Source organism: Anopheles funestus, chromosome 2RL (genome assembly GCF_943734845.2).
Source record: "Anopheles funestus chromosome 2RL, idAnoFuneDA-416_04, whole genome shotgun sequence".
NCBI lineage: Eukaryota > Metazoa > Arthropoda > Insecta > Diptera > Culicidae > Anopheles > Anopheles funestus.
The window spans coordinates 76,785,737-76,806,108 of NC_064598.1; the positions used below are offsets into that span (position 1 = coordinate 76,785,737).

Genomic DNA, 20,372 nt, shown 5'->3' on the forward strand with positions numbered 1-20,372 from the left:
GGATGCTTTTGAATGTATTCAATTGTTTAGATTGTCAGTCATCCAGAAAAGGTTCCTAAACCATCTGACCGTATGACACAGATACAAAGAGTATTGTTCACTCAAACTATGTAAGTGCAGAAAAAATATAGTAAAATTAGCAAAAGCACACTTTTAGCTTTTAAAAACTATAAATACATTACCTGGAACAGAAGAAATTACGTTTTGAAATTCAACCGTTCCAATAATTAATGTAACTTATAGATAAAATTGAACCAAAAGTTCCAAATTAATAGTGTAAAAACACATGAACAAACGATCATAAAAATATGTAATGTAATCTAACGCAATGTAATGTAATGTAATGTAATGAAATGCTTGAGAATTATGGAAGGCCGAGCAGGCAGAATACATAAGAATATATTTTTATTATACTGCGGAAATTTATTTTTATACTTCCCGGTACTCCTTTCGAGCGAGTTTAAAAATAAAATTATTCACCGTATGTTCTCCATCATTCATCATTCAAAAGCCGTTCGGATATCATTCAACACTTCAGATATAGATGGCTCTAGTGTGGACAATTTCTTTTCCCCTGATGGTATGCAACACGCGGTACAAATACAAATTTTCCATTGCAGCCAATACAAACTGACACACCGTCGGGGTGACTATAGTGCAAGGTAGCGAATAACTGTCAAACACCCGGCACGGGCTCTACATACCTCGTCTGATTGACAGCACGTGACAGATCTTCGCTTCGTGGCTGCCAACAAATCAACGAACGGGAGGAGACGTTTCGGAAGAGTTTGGCTCGTTGGATACTTTACTTGCCGACGGAAAGACCAGCACAGCGAAGGTGTTGTTTGTCCAGCTAGCTTAGCTCGACAAAACACGTAACGAAAACAGTTTATTTACCGCTGGAAACTAGAACGAAAAGCAACTCTCAACAAAGAGTGTGAACGAGTGTGGCGAAGAGGATCGTGCGTGCGCGAGTTTTTGTGAAAAACCTACCCATCCACCTGCATAGCCATGGGAAGTAAGTATTCTCGGGAAAATTGTGCCCCATTTCGATGGTGAATTAGTTGACGGGGAACGGGAGTGCGCATGGAAATCATTGCCAAACTGTTTATCTTCATCTTGGAAAAATTGGAAATGTTGCTCCCGTGATAGTTTCTTCGCTTTCCCCGGGTTTATAATCTTCCCGGTACGGTTAAGATTTTTCTTCGCCTGTCTCGCTCTGCCCATTGCGTGGTACGCTTCGTGCCGTCCCTTTCCCACGCGGCAACGTGCGCTCGGGTTTGCTGTGTGTACACGTAGACAGGCAAAAGCTCCAGGTTGGAACTTTCGCCTCCAACGAATCACGCTTACCCCTGCAACACCGTACGCGGGATTTGTCCCATTTACGAACGCTGTACTCATTTTCGTACTATTGTACCCAATGAAAACATGCCCATTCCCTAACGACATTATTGCTATTTTTCCCCCAATTTATTTGCAGTAAAATTCCTGGAAATAATTAAACCATTCTGCGGCATACTGCCCGAAATTGCGAAACCCGAGCGAAAGATCCAGTTCCGCGAGAAGGTACTATGGACGGCCATCACGCTGTTTATTTTCCTCGTCTGCTGCCAGATCCCGCTGTTCGGTATTATGAGCTCGGATTCGGCCGATCCCTTCTACTGGATACGTGTCATTCTCGCCTCGAACCGTGGTACGCTGATGGAGCTGGGCATTTCGCCGATCGTAACGTCCGGCCTGATCATGCAGCTGCTGGCCGGTGCTAAAATCATCGAGGTCGGCGATACGCCCAAGGACCGGGCCCTGTTCAACGGTGCCCAGAAGCTGTTCGGTATGGTAATTACCATCGGGCAGGCAATCGTGTACGTAATGACGGGCATGTACGGCGATCCGGCCGAGATTGGTGCGGGCGTGTGTTTGCTCATTATCATTCAGCTGTTTGTGGCCGGTTTGATTGTGCTGCTGCTGGACGAACTGCTGCAGAAGGGCTACGGGCTGGGCAGCGGTATTTCACTCTTCATTGCCACCAACATCTGCGAAACGATCGTATGGAAGGCGTTCTCGCCTGCCACCGTCAATACCGGCCGTGGAACCGAGTTCGAGGGTGCTGTCATTGCGCTGTTCCATCTGCTGGCCACACGCCAGGACAAAGTGCGAGCGCTCCGCGAAGCGTTCTACCGCCAGAACCTGCCCAACCTGATGAACTTGCTCGCTACGGTGCTCGTGTTTGCGGTGGTCATATACTTCCAGGGCTTCCGCGTGGATCTACCGATCAAGTCGGCCCGGTACCGCGGCCAGTACAGCAGCTACCCGATCAAGCTGTTCTACACGTCCAACATTCCGATCATTCTGCAGTCGGCACTCGTGTCCAATCTGTACGTCATCTCGCAAATGCTAGCCGTTAAGTTCCACGGCAACTTCCTAATCAATCTGCTCGGCGTGTGGGCCGACGTCGGTGGTGGCGGTCCTGCCCGCTCGTATCCGATCGGTGGGCTCTGTTACTACCTCTCACCACCGGAATCGCTTGGACACATCGTAGCGGATCCGATCCATGCCGTCCTGTACATCGTGTTCATGCTCGGTTCCTGTGCATTTTTCTCGAAGACGTGGATCGACGTGTCGGGCAGCTCGGCCAAGGATGTTGCTAAGCAGCTGAAGGAACAGCAGATGGTGATGCGAGGTCACCGTGAAAATTCGATGATTCACGAACTGAACCGCTACATCCCAACCGCAGCCGCATTCGGTGGACTGTGCATCGGTGCCCTGTCCGTGTTGGCCGATTTCATGGGAGCGATCGGTTCCGGTACCGGTATCCTTCTAGCCGTCACCATCATTTACCAGTACTTCGAAATCTTCGTTAAGGAGCAGTCCGAGATGGGTGGTATGGGCACGTTACTATTCTAGATGATTGTGCTTCCCATCCCCACATCCCCATCTTCGTTCCTGTCCCACCATCCGCTTCCCATCCTTTATCCGGAAGCTTGGAGAGGGATATTTCTCTCCATTCTTTCGTGTTGTCCCCCATTTCTTTTGGAAAAGAATTTGTTTAGTTGGTTTTGTTCCCGATTTTCGTTTTTTAATGTACCAGACCCTGCCAAGTGATTAGCGCCACTACAACCCCAAGAGTGGCTTCACATCATTTAAAATATCCCCCCCCCCCCCCCATTCCTCCTTCCCTTGTTTTCCCTTATCGGGACTAACATTAATTTAAGCTTATAATTCTCCTTTAGCGTTTAAGAGAGTCGTTAAACACTACTATACGTGAGGAAAATGAGAGAGCAGCGACTGAGAGGTGTAATAATTGATAAATGAAGATAACGAAGAACGAAGAAGTACGCGCGTGATTAGGATGCGTGCGTGCGTGTATGTGTGTATGTGTGAGAATATAATATTTGTGAATTCATTTTTTTTTTTTCACTTTTGTCCTTTCCATAGAGAAAGATCAACAAAATGCAACAAACGCAAGCGAAACGAAACATACCTGAAGTTAAATAAATCTTTCATCCACACAATACTCACAATTAGTAAACGAATATAGACGAAAAAAGAAACAACAAACAGCGCAGCTATTATATAAAGGAAGGCAATAAGTTCATACCGCATCGGCATCATTTTCGTTTGCGTTTTGATCGTTCCCCGGATCCATCGTACAGAGAAAGCATGGTTCCTTTAAGACCTTTCATTTTCATTCCCTTCATTCGCTGTTGTTGCAGTTCATTGTTTCGTTTGTTTTTTTTCCTCTCACACCGAACCGAAGATGAAAAGATATTTCACCTTCAAAATCACGCTGCTAGTAGGGACAGAGACTAGACGCGACAAAAATAGACAATTATTAGTCAGACCATAAACACGTGCACGTTGGGGCGCGGGGTTTTTTTTGTGACACTATTGGGAACAGAACAGAGTTTGCTTTTTCGTTTTCGTTCACGTTACACAGGTGGAACGAAAATAGAGGAACATTAGGGGAAGGTAGTAAGATCATTGATCACATTTGGAAAGAGGAATAGTGGATAGATAGTGAAGAAACCAGACACAGTAAACGCGTTCAACCTGGACATATATAGGACACGAGCAGAGAGTTGTGATTCCATAAAAGCGTTGAGATTGATCGTACGGCAAGGAGAAAACAGAAACAGTTTGCTGATCATCATACGACATTTCACCTTGACTTATGTAAAGTCGCTACATAAATTTCCAGAACAGAATAAAACGAAACAAAACTCTTATTTAAAAACGAATATTGTAACAATTTGTCCGGAAATGAAAGAAATGACACTTTCACGTGGCCTTCGATTAAGCGCCTTGAGATATGTTTTCAGGGTGACACCTGTAATCGCTGCTTTCGGAGATCTTTTGTTCCAAAAACCGCTGATGAACGCCATCAGCCAGTATAAACCTTTATCTGTTGCTAGTTAAAGCCATTCACAATCGAAAGATAACTCGGGTATAGCCATTTGATTAATGGAATAGACGTCAAAAGGACACGTTTCTTTAAGTCGATGTGGCATTCTGGTTTGAGTGTTACATAACATCCGGAGAATAGGCCACCACAGAAAAAGAGGACACCTGTGTGTGTTTGTCCACCCTCGTATGTTTCTCCGAAACTATTAAACTCTGGCTAGTGTCTTGTTTCTTGTCTTGACTTAATTCCTTGCCGGAATAATACAAGTAGCTCTCATAAAAGAATTTTTTCTCTTAATCTTAAGTGTCTTACTATCAGCCTAGTTTCCTATAACTTCAGATATCAGATAAATGTGTACAAGAAACACAATAAACATAATAATGGTTGCTCATTTCATTTGATTTATATTATTATTTCACTCGTTTGCATCGATTATAATTACAGTTTCATCCAATTTTAATGATAATGCAATCTCTCTAGTACAACTTTTGTTCAGCTTTGTTTGTTGTTGTTTTTACTATTTTCACTAAAAATTACTACAGCAAAAAGTACATACTTGCTTGTGTGTGTGATCAAAATTGAAAAGCTTTTGTTTGAATGGGGGTAGCCTGCGCTGTGGAAGCTTACAGGACCAGCCGACTGTCGTTTTGTTCGCGATCGATTATTGTGACAAAGTTGATGGTTTTTACACTTCGATTGACTACTGTGTCTCGAGAAATATCTTCATCTACAATCTGCGCCCCTCCTCTGTGCAATCTATCTGGTGCACTCGCTTAACTCATGTTGCGCCTTTGAGGCTGTTTTGTTTGTTTTCCATTCATTTAATGTACACTCTTCTCGTTTTCCACATTTGCCTCCAAAACCTAAAAACATATTTGTTTTTATTGCTTCGCTTATTAATTAGCGTTTGTTACGTTTTTTTTTGTTGTTTTTATGGAGGTGTGTGTTTCTTTTCACATCGTTCAAGAAAATACATACTTTAACATCTTTATCATAAATTCTTTCAGTGCTTTGTGTTATGTTTAAATTTCTTTTCTTTTTGGTTCACATCAGTGTTTTGTCATTGCATCTTGTTTTGTTTGTTTGTTTGTTTGTTTACTTGTCATCAAGTCGAAATTCCAAGTGTTTTCTTCAAACACTTTTTCTACACTAAAAGCGAATCGAATCGAAATGAAACACTCCGCAATTGACACGTTTTAGCAGGTAAATCGGTTACATCGGGATCATCTTACACAAAGAGAATAATGTTAAACATAGCGTTATATGGTTAGAATAACAAAGAAACGTGGAAAGAAAACATGGAAACAAACGTTGTAAATATGTTGAATATAGAGTTGAAAATGAATGGAGAGTATAACACATCACATGTATGCGATAGGGAGCATTCGTTTCCCAACTCCTTGCCCAACAAGGGGAACGTTGGCCGTTTTTGCAATCCTATCTTCACTCGTTCCACTACACGTTGCTTTCATCAATCATTTACTAAACGTTTTGAATCTCTGTGTAAACTAAATACTCATTCATTTTGTGCTAATCAGTTCAGCTAGTTCGCTTTTTCTAGTTTGTAGTTTTGGATCATTTTCGTGCACACAACCTTACTTTAGTGTTTTTTTTTTGCGTCTTCGCACTTGTTTCCTTCCTTCACCTCCCAAAACGCGAAACTAGTGCAGCAGTGTGAGATCTCAAGTACTTTTTATCAATCTTGCTTCATCAGTTGGTAGGAATTCTCTGGCTGTTTGCGCCACGAACAGCGATATCCCTTTACCAGCTTCTCGAGTTTGTTCGTTTAGTTCAAGTACCGAAATTGATCTACTTACAGCTTAGCGATGAGTTTGTGACTTTTTTTTGTGTTTGTTTTGTTTTATAATTTCTCATTACTAATCGCTCGAATTCAAATTAGTTCTTAACTGCAGACACTCTTTTACACGACGTTTTTATCGTGTCGTTAGCTTAATTTTTCTCACACAACTCTCTTCTCATGTACAACTTGTTCCTTACCGGAATCTTACTTTACAGTGATTGTAGAGTAAAAAAAAAGCACACTAATCAACACCACAAAACTGACACACCTTGCAGGACACTACAGCCGCCTTTATCAGCCACTTCCACGGTAGTGTGTCTGGTTTTATGTTGTGCAAGAAATTATAAAAAGAAAACTCAAGCAGAAAACAAGATTATACGGTAAATATGACAAATACGTGTTACGTCTTATTACATCACTAGTCTAGTATTCGCAAGTATCTCGCTACCTTGCCCTTAACGGACAAGCAATCCAATCAACCTAAAGCTTCCACGGTTCCGAATCAAAACAAATGGAGCAAACATTCTGGTTAGCAAATGAATAAAAAAGAAGAAATAACCGTTAAATTACGGTTTAAATATTCTTCTCGACAAACTAATTCCTTACCAGTATGTTTTTTTTAATATAACAAATCGATGGTTAAATCTAATTTCTCATTGTCCCCATTTAGTCCAGTGACTGTATCCTCCCGGAACCGTGGATAAATTATTTCGGTTACAGCCTTTATCGTCCGATATATCGTTTCGTTCCTTTTGCATACTAGCAAACTAAATTCTTTTCTCACCTACACGCCTCTAAGTATCGTTTTCACACATTTTCCTACGCTTTACACATTGGAACCTAATGCTACTTTATAATTTGTTTTTTTTTCTCTCCTCTCACTTTGTTTAAAAATACGCTCACGCATAACTCAATATCACTTGCATATATGTATATATATGCAAAAAAGCTACACACGCACACTTCAATTACATAAATGGGAAATGGAAAATAAAAGATCTTCCAACTGTTGAAACCAACAACTCGCTACAATGGGCGGCTTCACACACTTTACACACCAGAGACCAGAGTAGAAGTTACGTCTTCCTCTCTTGTGTTTTGTGGGGTTTGGTTCTTTTGATAGGATTATTTTAGTTTGTGAAACATACAGTTCGATGTTTCTTATTTTTTTTTTCATTAAAGCCAATACCAACCAAAGGTCAATCGAACCAAATTCCCAATCCAACAGTGCTGGATAAGTTAAGCACAGAAAACACGCGCACTATGAAGGTGGCATCTTTCGTAGAAGATGCACTAAACATGGATACATACTTGTATGTAGAAGCATAAGCCCAAATGTACGTGGTATCGTCCCTTTCCAGATGGTTAAATATGTATATATGTAAATATATATGTATTGCTGGGTTAGTTCCTGCATGCCATAAATATGTTTCCGCTGTTGTTACGAACATCTTCACGCACGTGTAAGAATATCGTCGGTTTTGCCAATCATCCCGAGGCTGGCTCTCGTTGAGACGTTGGTCAAGCGATGACTCCGCACCATTGCAGCGATATCTCGTTGTTGTTTTTTTTTAAATGATGTCCAACGAAGTGAAAGATCTATACATACAAAAGCGCAAATGCGTACGTACGATTTGCTAAGCGCCTCAGGCGCATAACGCACTCAATCACAATCAAGTGTACCTAACATATAGAATATAGTTACCACCTTATCAACGTTCGACATAAAAACATTCTTCCCGGGAAGGGGAGGCTGAGTAGCAATCATGATGAATAACCGGCTCCCGTAGGCTTAAGTTTGCAGATCGTTCACCGAGGTAACGATGTAGATCGAGCTCACCTTTGCCCGCTGGATCGCGGTGACCGTGTTTTCGCCGAGCATTTTAAACAGTATGTAACCGATGATGATCGCAAACCCGGCCACAAGGACGCGTACGAACGAATCTTCGTTCAGCTGGATGATGACCCAAGCGCCCGCACCCGTTATGCACATCAGCGTTACGATGATGATCGTTTTGGCCCAGTGCTGGATCGTGAAACCCTTCTCCCAATCGAGCCTGCCGGGGGAAAGGGGAACGAGAACAAATAGTTACGTTAGCTGTGTGTGTCAACAGGTTATGGAACGACGGTGCATCGATCGCGCTTACCTGTTTGATCGCTCAATTTCATACGGCGAGTCACACACTTTGCACTTCAGCACGGCATCACTGTTGGCACAGCTGTCGACCAGCCAGCGGCGCAAACACTCGTGATGCACCGAGCTAACGTCTCCGATGCATTTGCACGGTTGAATTAGCGGTTCCGGCTTATCTGTGTCGTAACAGATCCAACAATCCTTTTTCGCCAGAAACGATTGTCCCTCTTCGGCGTTGGCCGAGGTGGATGGTTCGACCGGTGCTTCCGCTGTTCCTGCCGCACACGAACTGCCCGCAACCGGATCGATCTGGCGTGTCAGAAGTTTGCGCGGGTTCAATATCCACAGCTGCTCCGGTGCCATCGAGTTCCACAGACAGCACGGGAACCAAAGTGCAACACCGACCTCCGCTAGCCGGAACACAATATCGTGCCAGTTGCGTGAATACACCGGTACCCTAGAACGGATAAAGGAGGACATTGTTTTATGCCGTTTGCTATTTGCTCAGTATTACTGGCCCGGTACGTACTTTTTCTTCCAGAAATCGCCCAATGTTTCCGAGGTGAGAAAACCGACGATCACGATCATCATGATCGCCTGGCTGAGTAAACCGAAGCGCGATTGGTGCAGCTGGGATGCGTTCACATTTTCACTATTTGGCACCACGCCGAAGTCATAGACGAAGCCTCCACGCACCTGGGGAAGTAGGAATGCAAGCAACAGAAGTGGAAAATTAATAAAACTTTATGCCAAGATATATCAAATTGGTGTGGATCGTTGAAAATTATTAGAGAATATAAAAGTAATTATTTTAAGCATTTATCTTTTTAATTTGATTGAATTAATTGAAATTCTGGAGTAGGGAGAAGTATGTTGAACTACTACAGAGCCATTTTAAACAGATAAAAGGGTATTAATATTGCATCAATTTCACAAAACATAATACAAATTATTTCTCTTTTTTTTCACAAAATTATTTTCCCTTTTGCACTGCTAATTCACTATTCATTATTTAACTTACCTTAAAGAACACCTCGACACCGTAGATCAGGAAAAAGATGACCACGATCAGCAACAAAACCGCATAACATCCGTTAAAGAACGATGTGCTGCGTCCAGTGAATAGGTGCGAGTAGGCAATCTCCGCCAGAAACAGACTGTACGGTAGCAGATTAAAGGCCAGAAAGCCGAGGAAGCTTTTCGACAGGAACTGCGACCGTTCCCAGCGGATACCTTGCAGGTGGAAGATCTACGATGGAAGACAAAGCGCAATGAGAGAGAGAGAGCTGTACACATAGTTCTCGCTTATGGAAGCATCATCATCAGCAGGCAGCCCTTGTCACACTACGGTTAGAATACCAATTTGCTCGGAAATGGGTTAGGACGGACAGGCAAATGGGTGTAGCGCGTAGCGGATTGCTTATTTGGATATAGCTTTTCCAATTAGCACCACCATCATTATCCACTGCTCTGTGCGAAATCTATCGACTTAATCGCTTCAAGGACAGGTACGGCCCAATAAAGAAAGCATTATTACTTGAGAGATGTACCCCCGTCGTCGTTTTGCAACAAGGTGTGCGCGTCCAATACCAAATATAGTTTAACCGCTCCTTCCTTACCTACTACTATTTGTCTGCTTAAAGATGCGAATATTCACAAACACACAGTCGGCTATTGTGAGCCGGTCAAGCTATATCCGGTGTGGAACTTCCATTCCTGGGGGAGTGTAGTAATAGTTAAAACTAAACCACCACGGCACGTACCACAGACGACAACTTGTGACGGTAGAACAAACTGTGCGATTGCGAACAGAGGGACGACTTCAATTCGTTACATCGAAACGACCACTCAGTTTACTGGGCGGCAGAAAAGGAAGTTGAATAATGCTGGACAAATAATGTGCGCTACACGTAAACCCTCTTTGGCCGGTACTTTAAAATATCTGCCAGTTATTATCATCGTCACCACACCACCCTCGGCAGGGAAGAAACAAAACTTAAGTCTTGCGTTAAAGTATTGCCCTGCTGGATTGAATGCGCTCAAGTACACTGTTGACACTATTTCCTTCAAGTTGCACTGTTACGTACAAATCACTACGTACTACAAAAAAAGACATCATTCCATTCCCCGCGGGGGACCAGTATAACGCCACCCATTGTATGGGGGGCGAAAGATGAATGTGAATAAATGCAATCAATCCTCTAAACACGCGAGTTGTCATATCTGTGGTTCATGATTTACGAGAAACACACAAGAAACACAGGAAGAATTAGGAAAATGGGAAATCTTTTACAGCCTCATTGACAAGTGTTCCGTTTAGGAGAGTTGAGTAATCTATCACAAAGCGTTTAAGTAATAAATAAGCTTAAAACACCGCCATACATCATTGTGCTCGTGTGTTCCTGTTTAAAGTGTGTCCCCAGGTAACTAGGTGACCCATTTGCGCCGTATCAATGGAAAAGCTTCCTCTTGTACGTTAGAGATAAAATAAAGATTTGGTTCGGGATTGTGTGATAAAGGCGTTCGATGTTTAACATAATTAACTAGTCGGCGGGCAAGTTCTAATAAATTCCTTTGACTCGAGATTGACGTCACTTTCTTCCACTTCTTGCTTGATGAATTACTAACTCATGCATGAGATGATGCTCATAAAACGGAACTACCAATAAACGGACCTGCCAGCGAACGGAGGACATATGGAGTCATTTATCTCCTCGCCCCGCCTGCAAATCCTCTTCTGTCACTTACCTCTGCCCAAAGGCACACCACAAGCGAGGCGCAAGTCATGACGAGTGGATAGTATAGGGACATCAGATATGAAACCCATGCTGGTTGTAACGTTTCCTTTTTTGGGGTGATACAAAACGAAAAAAACGGGACACCGTTAGGGACATCTGAAGCGTAACGTTATCTTCGAGTCACTTACCGGCGTTGTGAAATAAGCGCCACGCAGTACCGCCGCAATAAAGACGAAGAAATACAGCAACTTTTGCGTAGTTAAACGACAAGCGGCCAAAAAGCTGGGCTGCTTCAACCGCTGATATTCGGCTATGATGCATATCATCAGCTGAACCAGCGATACAAAACCCACAAAGTAGAATACTGCCGAAATGCCTGCGAAATGGGAAGGACAATAGCTTTAGTCAAGGGTTTTTATAAACTTGGCGGACAGTTTAGAGGTACACTTACCGGCATGATAGGGTAGATTAAATCCGGAACACTCTTCGCCACTGTAGCGAATTTCGCACAGACACGTACCATTAAGACAGTCGCCCCGGCCTGAGCACTGTGCCACCGTCTCAGGCGAGGTCTCTCCTATCGGGATAGAGGAGCACCCCATTAGGCGTTCGAACCGTGATACCATACTATTACATTAGAAACCTGCCAAAAGAACAGAAAAAGGGAGAGAGAGAGAAAACAGAAAGGTCAAATGGAATATTAATTGATAAATGGTGGAATTGATTGTGAAAAGTTCAACGTTAGGTGGTCGCACAAGGTCGTACGCGAGTTTAGCAAAACAGATCCTCTCATTCCTTGAAATTATTTGCGACGTTAGAATTGGGAAGCGGCGTGGGGAGTAACGTTGAAGTTTTTGACTTAAATGTTTAACTCAGTACTATCGTCCTTACAAGGTGACTAATTGGACATATTATGCTTAAGCCCTACATACGTTTGTTGTAGGTAAAAACATTTAATCAGCTCTTATTGCATAGGTCTACCGTTCGCGCGTATAACCTTTACAGCAGTTTAATAATAGATGTGACAGACCTCGGCATAGTGAACGAGAGAATGGCGTACTTTAGCCCGTAATGTTTGTTGCTGGTCAGTTTAGGTCGTAACAAGCGGAGCAAACATCAGCGGCATAAGCCGTAAGCCACAAACGTACCGATGCACGTGCGGAATCGATCCAACGCAACTACCACGTGCAGAGCTCGCGTATGGACATATGAAAGTTCTACCAAACATACCGAAGCATATCGGGCTTCCATTACTAGGCAACCAACTAATATTGTAGTACATATTAAATATTTCTAAACCATTCAACTTGATTAAACTACACACTGCTATACGTTCCACATCCAAGTAATCCAACAACTTATAGTTTTGGAGAAAAAAAAAACCGCATCAAGTGTGAATCTCCCCTCTGTCTCGCAATTTCCACATCCATTGCACATTTTTTTATTGTTCCGATCTGTGCAACATTAGTGTGGGGGGACCAGCGTTGAAAGTCGCGTGTGGATGCATTCGTTCGCCACCCCCAGCTGTGGGCATGGAGAAAGAAATGTTAGCAGCCTATTGATACATTCGCTGCATGCGCATACCACCCCCCCCCCCCCCCCCCCCCTCCAGCAAATTGCAACGCCTGCTTTGATACGATGTTTGGTACTTCCTGCTTCACGAGTGTGTGACTAATAACAAAAAAGAAACGGCATGGAACCGAGCACCCGGTACAATTGCACTCGGCTTCGCGGGTCACACTTAACGGCTCTACATTGTTTGTAGTTTGCTCTTTTTTTTTTTTGCTATTGCTCGTTTCAATTTCTTTAACTCAGCCTCGCGTATGCGAGTACACGTGTACTCAGCTGTCCCAGCGAGTACATCCGTCAGTGGTGTCAAACACGATCGCTTGGAATAAGTTTTTTTGTTTACTGTTGAACGAGATATGACAAAGTTCACCAATTGTCAAATGATTTTAATATTTATCGCACGGTTTTTTTATAGTAATTAATAAAATTGACAACACATTCAGAGATATTTCCAGACATATCTTCGCAAGAGGTTTTACGATTTGAAAGAGTCATGATAGCTGAAAAACATTTTATCACAACACATTTAGGGAAATGGATCTACAATATATGTAGACTCTTCTTTACATACTAACAATTTCATACTAACATATACATACTAACAAACAATGGAATAAGCAAACTCTTTATGTCAGGGATGAGCAACCTTTTAGGGTTTCGGGCCACTTTCAAAATCAAAAACTGATTAGCGGGCCACATTGCAGGGTGCATTGATATACTAATGATTGAAGTAAAGCTCCTTTTATCTCTGAAACCATATTCGCGGGCCGCATAAAACCACCTCAAGGGCTGCAGGCTGTCCGCGGGCCCCAGGTGGCTCATGCCTGCTTTAAGCCATTAAAGTCGTGTAGCCGTCGCATTAAGCAATCGAAGCCGTGAGCGATACGTTGCCTGATCAAACCAAGTTGACTTGATGAGATTAGCAATAAATGATTTAAGGCGTTTCAGTAATACAACAAATTGTATGACAAATATTTATTTTTTGAGTGCCAACCGGTGTAGAAAAAAAATAAAAAAAAGAAAACATTTTTATACACCATCTCTTCTTCCAAGTTTGGCACTCCTGGTAGACCTGTTTTGCATATTGCGCGCGGTTGAACGCAAGGTGTCAACCTCGTGAAGGCGACACAGCTGTCATTAAACGGTTAATGATCAACAGAAATTACAATGCTAACTCTGGAAAAAAGCCAGACTGTTGGTAGTTATTTCGATACGGTTCCCTATGGTGACAGTAAAAGATATAACAAAAAATCATCAAAGTAGCTGCGGGTTGCTAAAAACGCTATGAAACAATAGTAAACGACCTACAACGTATTGCAGTAGGTGCGTTGACCGGTAGTTTATCTCTTTTGAAAGCATTTGGCTGAATCAGCAAGAAAACGAACATGTAAACAACGTGTTTACTTTCGATTTGATTGGCTAAAATAAAAATCAACATTTTAGTTAAGCATCCTTAATTCTACGAACCGTTCGCTCGTTAAATAATTGTTTCTACAACAATAAATTCATTTCATAAACCCCCATATCTCGAATAGATTGCGATGGCGAGTTTGTTCTACTACAGTAAACAACCCCTAATACACTCGGCCATATCTACGGAACGTTACGCAGATATGGCCAGATAAACATAATTTCGCGCTATCATTCCAACACAGCTGCTGGGGTAGTAGTGTCTTCGTCCCTCGATCGGCGCATTTTGGCGATGATTGTCTCTGGAATGTTCATGGTAAAAAGACATGATAAAAATAAACCTCGATGTGGCCACATTCGCGGGTAGCGAATTCTACCTTCCATCTTTTGTTTGCTCCTGTGCGGTGCAAATTTGTACCAAACCATTTTTGCATTTGAATTTTAATCATTTCTGCGTACTCCTGCCGCTTCGTGGGAAAGGGTGCAATGATTCCAAGATGACACAACCCTTCGTTTCTTTTTGTCTGTCCTGCTATGATTATACAAAAATCGTTTGTCAAAGAGAGATACATTAAACTTGATCGCGTTGCAATTGCGCATCGGAGTGTGCAACAGCACACCGCTGGATGCAGGGTGTTAGGGTAAAATTGCCCCTAAACCGGGTGATCGTTCATCACGTGAGGAAGGTTCGAGGGAAGTTTCAAGGGTGGTGTAAATGATGGAGGCAATAAACAATAAAGCATATTACGACAGGCACTCTCTCGCCCCGTTCGGCGGTCGTTTGCTGATTTGCACACAGCCTCCTATGTGATCAATGGGATGAGTTAATAGGGGTAGGTTTATCTAGAACCACCCTTAATAAAGCTGTGTGTGCTACGACACCTTCACCTTCACCGACTGTTGCTGCGTTTGGAGTTCGTTTTTCTCAGTTTTTTACAAGCTCCACCGTCATTCATTTGTCATCGTGACGGTCTAATCTTTTTTGGTTGCTCGGCTGCTATGAGCACATACACACGTATTCATCCACACCACCCACCGACATCAGCGCCTGCTTCGTCTACCGCAAACATCCCATGCTGTACGTGGATTGCATATCAAATAAAAGGAATATCAACTTTATTCCTCTCTGTTCAACGATAAATCGTGTGGTTTGTACTTGTTCGACTTGAAAATGAATTAGTGCCACCTATCCGGAAGTTGAATTTTACACAATTGCATCTAATCATTTCACGTATACCACCTAAGAATTTGCACGTAATTGCACGCAGCTTTCCTTCTCAAGAATTTGATAACAAATTTGGTGAGTTATACTTTGCCTTACTATACGAATTAATAATAATCTTTTCAGCTTTTCGTTCCCTCAATTTGCAGAAATCGCATAACAACTGTACAAAGTACATCGAATGAGCAAAAAAAAATGAAATAAATCGAAACGAGGGTATCATCGTGTCGACCTCCGCGATTGACCCCAAACACTGCCCTTCTGCATCGATCCACCCCTTCCAACACTGCACGCACGCACATCCGTCAGCAGTGTACACTTTTTCACTGATAATCAACCAGAACACCACACAAAGAAGGGGGAGGATTATGAATATCCGCACCAAAAAAAAACCTACCAATTGCGTTGAGTTAGTTTCCGCACAGTATTAACCAAATCCGTACAGCGCATTCGATCCGTACTCGCACTTTATTGTTTCGATTTTCTTAGAAACCAGCGACGAATTTTCCTCACCAGACTGACTGGGGGCTGTGAGTTCGACTTTTCACACCCCTTTGTACGGGTACTTCAGCTCCTCCGATATTCCGTGTACTCACAAACAATACACACCAAGCAAATAGGGGAGACACTTTCGCACGCACCACTTTTCACTGCTGCTTCATTCTCGATCCTTCACAACGCACGAACGCAATGATTCACGAAGTAGTTAGTGCGTTTTTTCCACACGCCACAGTGTTACGGGAATTTTCAAAACAACAAAAATCGCACAGCAACCACGGGCAAAGCGGAGCGAACTTTCGTCAGCAGCCCTCTTTTTTCTTTATGCTGTTTTTCTTTGTATGCGCATACGTTACGCACACACGCGCAAGCCAAGTTTTTGATACGGTTTTGTTCAGGATGTCTTTTCTGAGATGGGGATCGGATTCACCTTTGCATGGTTTGTGTAATTTTCATAAAAGGTTTGCTACAGCAAGGCATTCACCAGAAACAGTTGAGAACTTAACCGCTAAGTATAGCTGCTGTCAATCACTTTCCAATCGTTGACAGCTGATTCACGACCCGGGTTGCCAGTTTTTCACAAACGATTTTTGTGCAATTTTTGTGCAGCTGCAGTAGCAAGTTTTTTTTTGAATATTATGCACTTTTTTTGTTTTTATTTCGGCACATCCTTTTGATGCATTAGTTTCTTAACACTGCGTTGAATTTTCTGCTGAAATTACGTTAGTTTTAGTGCGTACGGAGTGCTCACGCAACAACAATCGTCTTGACTGTTAAAATATCAAACCATAGTTAATCATACGAGAAAAAATATAAAGCTTGTTTTTACCACACAAGTTCTAATTATGATTTTTTATAATACGCGAGCAGCCAGTTTGTCTGGAAAAAAGGTTAAATTTGTTTAGACAATATGCCACCTAGGCCCAGCAATCCGATTGCTGCCAATTGTCGCTGTCAAAAGCAATAGCTCTCTCTCTCTCGTTCTAACGTTGACGTTGACACGCTCGGGAAAAAAACGCAACCAAACGCGAAAGAAAGAGAAGCACGAGCTTGAGTCTGTGGAAAATCAAATGAGAGAAGAATCCAAGCTGACATACCCAGGTACACGGTGCGCAAAGAACATAGTGAAAAACGGGCCAAGGAAAAAGCAAATAAACGCTGCAGAAAAGTGTAGCCGATTGAAGATATCTGTCCAAGACCGACACACGATACGGAGGGCAAGAAGGTAGTGCAACTGTTCCGTTCCCCAGAGAAACCGGAGCAAAGAGTATTCCTGCATATACGCACATACCCACACTCACTTACACACGCACCCTTCCCGTGCGCTACCCCGTCCGTGCGCGCTCGGTTGTGACACGCGTTTGTTTGCGTTTGGTTGTAAGGAAGGCCACTAGAAAGGCTACGGGTGAGCGAAAAGCAAATTTCCGGCTCCGTATACTCCACCAAACCCCATCACGATGGCCGATCAGACAGAGCTGCGGATGAATTTGGTGGCGATCAAGCGGGTCGACCCGTACGCAAAGGACATCGTCAACTCATCCGCACACGTCGCACTGTACGTGTTTAACAATGCTGAGAACGAATGGGAAAAGACAGACATCGAGGGTGCCCTGTTCATTTACAGCCGCTTTGCCGAACCGTACCACAGCATCTTCATCAACAATCGGCTCAACACGAACTCGCTGGTTGAACCGATCCGGGGTCAGATTGAGCTGCAGTCGAAGCCACCGTTTCTGCTGTACCGGAACGAGCGGTCCCGGATCCGCGGCTTCTGGTTTTACAACAATTCCGAATGCGACCGCATCGGTGAAGTTATTCAGAAACTTGTGACGGATTGCGGAGATGGTGGTGGTGGTGGCGGTGGGGGTAGTAATGAGCATCGGCCACCACCAATGAATGGCGGAGTGGAACCTGCACCTTCCGGTATCTATTCGGTTGGGGGTGTAATGAACGGTTCCGGTGGGGAAGGTGAAAGCAACAATGTGGACATATTCACGATGCTTACGAAAGCGCAGGAAGATTTCCAAAACAATGCGCCCAAACCGATGGAGCATCCGGTTTTGAACCATCACGCGGTGTTGATGGGCAATCATCCCGGTCCTGGCATCGCGATAACACAGCAGCAGCAGCAGCAGCAGCATCATCATCAGCACCAACAACAGCAGCAGCAGCAGCTTCAGCAGCCAATTACTAACCAGAACGCACCGCGTAGTGTTGTTAACTTTTTTGCCGCGGCTAAACAACCGGCCGCCTCGGAGGTGCCACTGTTCAAGACGCTTGCCCCAGTTCATACGCTCGAGCAGATCGAGAAGCAGCATCGTGCCACCACGCCCCAGAAGGACTCGACCACCGGTAAGGTGACGCCGGACGTGACCACCGATCTCGAGCACAGTTTCAAGCGTATGGGCATTCCGATCGTAACCGGTGGTGGTAACAATGGACCACAGACACCGTCCGCCGGGATGCCGGAACTCGGTACTTCACCGCTGGCAACGTTTATCAATGCTGCCAGCCTGTCCGCGGCGATGCGCGCTAACCATCATCAACCGGTCGTACCGAAGACGAAACTGATCGAAATCAGTGAACTGGAATCGAGGCAAAGTGCGCAACAGCAGCAGCAGCAGCAACAGCAACAACAAACGCCACTCCACGAGCTGTTGAAAAAATCGGATCCCATCGGTGGTAATGGGACGGGTGTAGCAACGGTCGTGAAACCAGCGCTAATGCCACCAACCATGTTTAAACCAACCGCGTCACCGGCCGCGGCCCAGGAAGCGTTAAGCAGTCTTTTGCTTGGTGCTACCACCCCCAGTACGAACTCGCCAGCGGGCGGCAACAAGCAGCAGGGCAACGGTACGCCGGGAGGACAAACGAAACCGGGTACAACACCGGGCAGTACGCCGCTTTCCTCCACCGGTAATAAGCAGCAAAGGTCGACGGGTAGTAAGCAACGGGATGGCGGTACGGCCAGTGGAGTCACTCCACCGAAAGCTGCCGGGTCCGCCAACAACGTAACATCATCGTCCAAGATGATGTTCGACATTCTGTCGGAGGCTAAGACGAACAGTAACCTGATCAACAACAACAACAATAACGCGACGGCTACGGTAGGCGTAGAGCCGCTCACCCAAAACCAGCTGATCCAAGCGGTCAGCTATCTGATCAAGCACGATCCCGATTTTGTGCGGAAGCTGCACGAAGCGTACGTGAAATCTTTCACCGAAATGATATCGAACTAGAGTGTGTCGCTGCGTGTGCGTGTGTGTGTAGGAGATAGACGAAAGCTTTCATAGAAATTTTTGGAGATTCATCCCTTGATCCCGTGTTCTCGATGTGTCTTTCCGCTTCATTACCGAAGGGAAACTCGAACACTCGAAACAATGCATTCTTCAACTTCCTAGTTGCTAAATTGTTGTAAGGATCACAGCTAAACTGGAACGAAATACAGAAAGGTATCGGAACTAGTAAGAATTTGAGTAACAAAAAAAAAGGAAACAAAGAGAATCGAAGCGAACGAGAAAGAGAGAAAGGAAGATCTTTTTAATTACTTTAGTTATTTTGCTCATAATTCGCTTTAATAATTCAAATCGTTTTTTTATCATTACTTGGACTCATATTTTTTTTCATCATATTATACGGAAAACCAAATTATATTAAGGATTCTGTTGCAACAGTGAGAAATTAGGTTATTAAGCTTCAGAACCAACTCCTTTAAAATTAGTCAGTATCGCTAAACTTTAATAGTATCCTTTACGCAATCTAAGTTTGTACGAACTATGCAAGGAAGAATCAAGTGTTTTTCTGTGTTTCAAATGTTTCATTCCCCACCTGCCCAACAACGTGTGCTTGGGAGCAACATTATATGGGCCCGGTTATATGTATGTAATTCTATCTGTTAAATGTATTAAAAGAAAGTCATGTAATGAATTTGTATAGCATGATTAGCGTTGAGTTTACGACGGTTCTAGTGCACTAGGAAATCAGCTGTAAATTAGAAACCTAAATGAAAACAACGTTTGCTCGGTAAAGAATTTGTTCTAGCGATATGAAGAAAAACCAGCATTATGCTGTAACATATTCTGTAATCGGATCGTAGGTCTCCCCTAACTTCTCTCTTTCTTTTTTTGCATAGATCTCTCCTTTAGTATGCTCACACACGCACAGCATAAGCGAAGCAGCATAATATGGCATACGTGGTTGATTACAACGCGAGTCTAGGTTCTGTGAAAGCTGATTAAAATTAAAACAATTATCGCACTCAATTGTGGAGAGACGATGAAACAACAAATCCGTTACAAAATCAATACCCGAAGTTTTATGTAAAACACTACAAAACACGATTCGTTACAAATATATAAATGTATTCGAAAGCGTTGGTACGGAGTGTAACCACGCAAGCTGTCCACACAAAACATATGTTGTGCATTCTTTGCTACTAGCATCCTTATCTATCAATACGTGGCGTTTCAATGCGGATGACGTTACAAAAACAATTCCGAACTGTTACATATACATGTTAATATTGCAGTTTTTTTTACAGCAAATGCAAATGCCCTTGTGCATGGCTGCAACCTGGAAGCTATCGAATCAACTTTGCA

At 43.4% G+C, this 20,372-nt stretch overlaps 3 protein-coding genes across 3 annotated transcripts; 2 read left to right on the forward strand and 1 right to left on the reverse strand.

Moving 5' to 3' along the window:
- Positions 1–717: 717 nt before the first annotated feature.
- Positions 718–3,514, forward strand: LOC125763939 (protein transport protein Sec61 subunit alpha). Its single transcript, XM_049427679.1, has 2 exons — positions 718–1,018; positions 1,481–3,514. The coding sequence occupies exons 1-2, from the start codon at positions 1,012–1,014 to the stop codon at positions 2,902–2,904; spliced, it is 1,431 nt and encodes a 476-aa protein (XP_049283636.1). The 5' UTR covers positions 718–1,011; the 3' UTR covers positions 2,905–3,514.
- Positions 3,515–6,038: 2,524 nt separating this feature from the next.
- LOC125763934 (uncharacterized) lies at positions 6,039–16,355 on the reverse strand. Its single transcript, XM_049427672.1, has 8 exons — positions 15,674–16,355; positions 11,527–11,718; positions 11,264–11,451; positions 11,086–11,181; positions 9,359–9,586; positions 8,867–9,033; positions 8,351–8,794; positions 6,039–8,260 (listed from the first exon to the last, which is right to left on the reverse strand). Exons 2-8 carry the CDS (start codon positions 11,699–11,701, stop codon positions 7,996–7,998), a joined length of 1,563 nt encoding a protein of 520 aa, XP_049283629.1. The 5' UTR covers positions 11,702–11,718; positions 15,674–16,355; the 3' UTR covers positions 6,039–7,995.
- Positions 16,356–16,730: 375 nt separating this feature from the next.
- On the forward strand, positions 16,731–20,186 carry LOC125763928 (mRNA-decapping enzyme 1B). The gene has a single exon (XM_049427664.1). The coding sequence runs from the start codon at positions 17,232–17,234 to the stop codon at positions 19,011–19,013; it is 1,782 nt and encodes a 593-aa protein (XP_049283621.1). The 5' UTR covers positions 16,731–17,231; the 3' UTR covers positions 19,014–20,186.
- Positions 20,187–20,372: the final 186 nt, after the last annotated feature.